Source organism: Nannospalax galili, unplaced genomic scaffold (genome assembly GCF_000622305.1).
Source record: "Nannospalax galili isolate Female #2095 unplaced genomic scaffold, S.galili_v1.0 scaffold85, whole genome shotgun sequence".
Taxonomy (NCBI): Eukaryota; Metazoa; Chordata; class Mammalia; order Rodentia; family Spalacidae; genus Nannospalax; species Nannospalax galili.
The window spans coordinates 3,706,815-3,713,005 of NW_008358866.1; the positions used below are offsets into that span (position 1 = coordinate 3,706,815).

General features: G+C 38.4%; 1 protein-coding gene across 4 annotated transcripts in view; it reads right to left on the reverse strand.

The window, feature by feature from the left end:
* Positions 1–578: 578 nt before the first annotated feature.
* Positions 579–6,191, reverse strand: part of Slc25a40 (solute carrier family 25 member 40) — a 65,656-nt gene continuing 60,043 nt past the window's right edge. For 3 of the 4 annotated variants that reach the window (XM_029558335.1, XM_017795466.2, XM_008822495.2), the window contains 2 exons: positions 1,493–1,573; positions 579–1,211 (listed from right to left, as the gene is read on the reverse strand). In XM_029558335.1, the coding sequence (XP_029414195.1) occupies positions 1,105–1,211; positions 1,493–1,573 (188 nt within the window). In that variant the 3' untranslated portion in view covers positions 579–1,104. The remainder of the gene's footprint in view (positions 1,212–1,492; positions 1,574–6,191) is intronic. The other variant, XM_029558336.1, reaches the window with a different exon arrangement.

Genomic DNA, 6,191 nt, shown 5'->3' on the forward strand with positions numbered 1-6,191 from the left:
ATTACTGAAGATTCCCCCCCCCCCAGATAAATATTTGCAAACACATAACTAAATATTTTAGGGAATGAACCAAATTATAAACATAGTCACTTAAGTTTCATATATACCTTATACAAACAGCCTGAAGGCAATTTATATAATGTCTCTTTATGTACCGGTATTTTGTATGCTAGCACCTGAGTAACAGTTAGAATTTTCCACTTCAGTATCATATGGGGGGGCATCGTATCAAAAAGTTGAAGATTTTGGTCTTTTGGATTAGGGAATGGTTATGTATCTGATTAGAAAAAAGTCATAGAAACAACCTAAAGAACTCTGAGCAAAGTCACTTGGAATACAAGCTAGTTAAAGTGCAGAGGCCAGTCCTGAGCCCAATCCATTCATTTTTACTAGTGTGAATTCAATATGGTCCTCTACTGCAAATCCAATTTGAATAAATGTACACTTACTATCATCAGTAAACCCCTCCTCCCACTCCCCTGGGCTTTGTGAAAACAGAAACATTACATAAGGGTTGTTAGTCAAAAATGTCACGATCCCTATCATGTGAGAAAATGACTATATTTTGGTTCATATAGATAAAATGGTCACATTTTCAACAGAGAAATTCTAACCTACATGAAGCCTTAAAACAGAAGGAACACAGTGCACTTAAATAATTTAAGAGATTCTATCTCACAAATGTGAATAGTGCTATGTGACCACTGCCCTTCCATTTTCTACCAAATGCACAATTTGAATGTGCCTACCACCGAACTTGATTTAGACTAATTCATTCAGCACACAATTCAAAAAGTTCTGACATACCTAACACACTCACAATATTAGGGTCACTGAAATATATGCTCTCAGAAAAAAATGCTTTCAGTGCTCAGGAGTAATTTCATTTACATGAGTGCCATTTCTGGGTTATGTTTTAAAATCTCCCAAAACATGACTAAAATTTAAACTAGGATTATGATTTAGAGGTAGAATAGAAATTATTATTCATTTAAATTATAGTGAAGACAGACACAAATCACTGTCAGAGAATAATGGTGAAAACAAATCTTGCCTAAGAGTCTTCATCTTATGGCTGAGGTCATTATTCAAGTTAAAACACCATCACTGCCTTTCAATATTCTGTTTCTGGAAAAAAGCCTTTCCAAATTCATATGTACTGATCATAATGGCACAAGCAGGAGCAATTTTAACTAAGCGAGGAATGAGGCCTGAAAAGAGAATAGAAAAAGAACAAATTTTTATCTTCATTAATAATGACCAAAATTAAATGAATTCATAAATCAAATTCTGTATCATAAATAGGTGGCAAAGAACAGATCAAACTACCCACTCTCAACCTCAACTTCGAATTTTACTTACTGATAATAAAGACAGTAACATTTACTTCAGCTTATATGAATGATATTTAGGAGAAAATAATGTTACCTCTCTAACTTCTTCCTACAAGTTAATTTTAGAAGGTAAGAGATTTAAAAGCAAGAATTTTTACCTGTAAATAACCCAGAAAGTCCATTTTTAGCAACAATGTTCTTCATTATAGTCCAGGTGGACATATGCAAAGGCACAGAAACTAAATATTAAAAGAAAAAAATGATATCATCATAAACCACAAGTTTCTATTATAGATCACACATAAATAATGGTGCTACTGCCTTTGGGAATTTCACATTTCATTATAAGAAGAACAGTTCTGTTTACCTAGAGATTTTCAATCTTTTCATTGTTGTTATATTCAAATATGGTCTCAATATATAGCCCAGCCTGGCCTGCAATTTGCTATATAGCCCAAGTTAGCCTCAAACTCACAATCGTCCTGACTCAGTCTCCCAAGTGCAGGATTTCAGGTGTGAGCCACCACACTCAAGCTCATTTTTTTTTTTTTTTTTTGGTTTTTTTGAGACAGGGTCTCCCTGTAGTCCCAGCTGACCTGAACTCACTATGTAGACTAGGTTGGCCTTGAACTTGCAAGGATCAGCCTGCCTCTGCCTCCCCAGTGCTGGGATTAAAGGCATGTGCCACCACCACGCCTGGCTCAAGTTCAAGTTTTCAAAAAATTGGCTTCACTAAAAAGAAGGCACCTCTAAGTTTAAACATGGATGTACCTGGATGCAACTGAGGAATACCTATGAGTTGATAGGGGTTGTTGCTTAGAATTGGTGGTATTACTGGTTATATGTTTTTCATGTCTCAGAATTCTTTCATAAGGCTACAGATATGGCTCAGCAGTTAAGAGTACTGGCTGTTCCTGCAGAGGACCTGAGTTTGGATCCCAGCCCCCACATGGTGGCTAACAACTGCCCCTTAGTTCACAGAATGTAAGAAGCAGGACATTTAAAAAGAAATCCTAGAAACAGGGACAGTATCATATGCACAGTGTGACTGACTGCTGACAAGGCTGAAGATTTCAGTCTTCGTTTGAGACCAGCTGGATAAGGAGCAACCAATCTGTCCTGCCACCTCTAGCCTTTGAGAAGTATAGAATAAAGTTTTATTTATCAATGTTTATATTGATGACAACCCTTGGCCACTGAGGTAGATTAAAGGATAAGCAAGTCTGGGCAAAAAGGGAAGAGTATAGGAAAATATTTTTTTTAAAAATGTCTTTTAAGGGGCTGAAGAGATGGCTCAGCAATTAAGAGCACTAGCTGCTCTTGCAGAGGACCCAGGTTCAATTCTCAGCACCCGCATGGTGGATAACAACTGTGTGTAACTCCAGTTCTGGCATTGCACAACACAGGTGCATTTACACACATGCAGGCAATATACTCATACACATAAAATAAAAATAATAAATTAAAAAATGTCTGTTATAGAATGACTGAACAGATAATGAAAATCCAAGACTTAACAATGTACCGACTAGAAAAAAACCTCACATCACCAGTAAAGAATCTCTCTCTCTCTCTCTCTCTCTCTCTCTCTCTCTCTCTCTCTCTCTCTCTCCAGGTTCTGGCCTCAAATTCTTGTTCTGGCTTCCCTCAAAGAGGGACTGTGATCTGGAAGTGTAAGATGAAATAAATCCTTTCCTCCCCATGTTACTTTTTATTCTGTTCATCACAGAAACAGAAACCCAACTAGGACAGGTTGGGTATTTACAAATAATGTTAGATACAAATAATGAAAACAGGGAGTGGGTTCTGACCTCCATTGATTTAGTGGCTCTGATCTCAGCAGACTGCCAGAGGATGCCGAGTTCTGGCCTCCCTCTGGCCTCCCTCTGGCAGAGGGCCTGAAAATGCAGGCAACTGCCTGAGAGGCCCCTGGACCTGCCTCCATGTGGTGGAGAGTTTCCCCTAATTGCGCCATACCCATCCCCCTACCTGGGATTTCATGAGGCCCCTCTCAGGGCCCCAGGGCAGATCTGGCTTTGGTAGGCTAAGGCTGAGATCCTAGCAGACAGCCTGAGAGGGTGGGTTTCAACCTCCATTGGTGCAACAGATCTGATCTCAGCAGACCACAGGAGACTGCCAAGTCCTGGCCTTCCTTTGGCATAGGGGCTGAGAACACAGGGGACTGCCTGAGAACGCGCAGATTCTGCCTCCATGTGCTGAAGGAAGCCTGAGTGTACCTGACTAGAACCTGCATTGGACTTCTGTGGGTACTCCTGAATAGCTGATCTGAAGCCATCAGGTCCCTCCAAATTAAACCTGAGAGAACCTGAACCCTGTACCAACCAACTTTACATAACCAAAAAAGAAGGGATCTAGGCACCCAGATAATACAAACAGAAGCATACTTCAACTTAATTCTCATATCAGAATAATAAACAACAAAAGAAATTCACATGCCAAAATCACAATGAAAGAATAAAAAAATGGAAAGCCAAAACACTGTCCCCATCAAACTACCAGTCCTGTAGAAGAGTTCTATGAGGAGAACCCCCTAGAGATAACCAGGACACTGAATTTAAAAGAACAATCATACACATGATCAAGGAATTCAATGATTTTAAGGAACACACGAACAAACAAATCAAATAACTAAAAGAAGACAGGGATAAACTGAATGAATTCATAAAAGAGAAACATTGAAAAACACTCAGGCTGAAATGAAGAAGGAAGTACAAAACTCAATAAACTAACTTGAAACAACAGGGGAATGCCTCAGTGCTAGAATGAATGAAACGGAAAACATAGGATCAGCGCTGGAGGATAAAGTTGAAGAATAGGACCACTCAAGCAAAGATTATGGAAAATTCTAAAAATCACAGGAATGGAATATGCAAGAGATGTGGGCACCATGAAAAGACCAAATCTACATATCATAGGAATAGAAGAAGGAGAAGAATTTCAGGTTAATGGTATTGACCACGTCTTAAACAGGATTGTAGAAGAGAATTTCCCAAAATTAAGGAAAGACATCCCCATACAAATACAGGAAACACATAGAACACAAAATAAGACAGGATCAGAAAAGAAACTCCCCACGACATATCATAGTAAAAACAGTAAATGTACAGAACAAAGAGAGAATACTGAAAGCAGCAAAAGAAAAACAAATCACAGACAAAGGAAAGCCCATCAGAATTACAGCTGACTTATCAATGCAAACTATGAAAGCCAGAAGAGCCTGGGCCAGGATATTTCCAGTTCCGCATGACAATAGATGTCAGCCCAGAATACTTTACCCAGCAAAAACGTCTATTATAGTTGAAGGAGAAAGAAAAATCTTCCTTGACATGAATAGCCCGAAAGAATACATGTCCACAAAACCAGCCCTTCAAGGTATACTTGAAGCAATACAGAGAGCAGTGAGAGAAACAACTATACCCTGAGGGCAACAAAAGACAATAAAGGTATAACCGAGAAAATACAAATATACACAGAGAACACAAACAGCAATCAAAATGACAGCAACCACCAACACATATCTTTCAACAATAACCATAAATATCAATGGACTGAACTCCCCAGTCAAAAGACACAGGCTGAGAGAATGGGTTAAGAAATAAAATCCATCTCTTTGCTGTCTGCAAGAAACCCATCTCACCTTCAAAGACAGGCACTACCTTAAGGTAAAAAGATGGAAAAGAATATTCCAAGCAAATGACACTAAGAAACAAGCAGGAGCTGCAATTTTAATATCTGACAAAATAGACTTCAAATTAATGCTACTCAGAAGAGATATGGAGGGTCACGTCTTTCTGATCAAAGGAACAATTAACCAAGAAGATATTACAATCCTTAACATATATGCACCAAACTTTGGTGGGCCCAAATTCGTAAAAACAATACTACAGGACTTTAAGACACAGATTAACCTCAACTCAGTAATAGTAGGGGACTTGAATACCCCACTGTCTCCATTAGACAGGTCAACTGGACAAAGAATAAACAGAGAGACATCTGAATTAAATAACACCATACATCAAATGGACCTAACAGACATCTTTTGAATATTCCACCAAAGAACCAAAGAATACACTTTCTACTCAGCATTTCATGGAACTTTTTCAAAAACTGACCACATACTGGACCACAAAATAAACCTCAACAAATTTAAAAACAAATTGAAATAATTCCATGCATTCTATTGACCACAATGCAATGAAGCTCAAAAGCAACACTGGACAAAGCCCTACTCACTACAGAACTCCTGCTGACTAAACAACACACTTCTAAACAATGAGTGGGGTCAAAGGAGAAATTGAGAAAGAAATAAAAGAATTCTGGGAATTCAATGAAAAGGACAGTACAACACAACACAACCTCTAGGATGCTTCAAAAGCAATCCTAAGAGGGAAGTTTAGAGCTCTAAGTGCCTACATTAAAAAATTAGAAAGAGCCCAAATAAATGACCTAACACTGCAACTCAAGACACTGGAAAGGCAAGAACAAATGAAACCCAAGCTCAGCATAAGAGAAGAAATAACAAAAATCAGGGCAGAAATTAATGAAATAGAAACAAAGAAAGCAATAAAAAGAATCAATGAATCTAAGAGCTGGTTCTTTGAAAAGCTAAACAAGATAGACAGATCCTTAGCCCAGTTAACCAAAAGAAAGAAAGAGCAAATCCAAATCAAGAAAATCAGAAATGAAAGGGGAAACATCACAACAGACACCAAAGAGATCCAGAACATTTTAAGGGAATATTTCAAAAACCTATATGCGGGGCTGGAGAGATGGCACAGCAGTTAAGAACACTGACTGCTCTTGCAGAGGACCCGGGTTTGATTCCCAGCACCCATA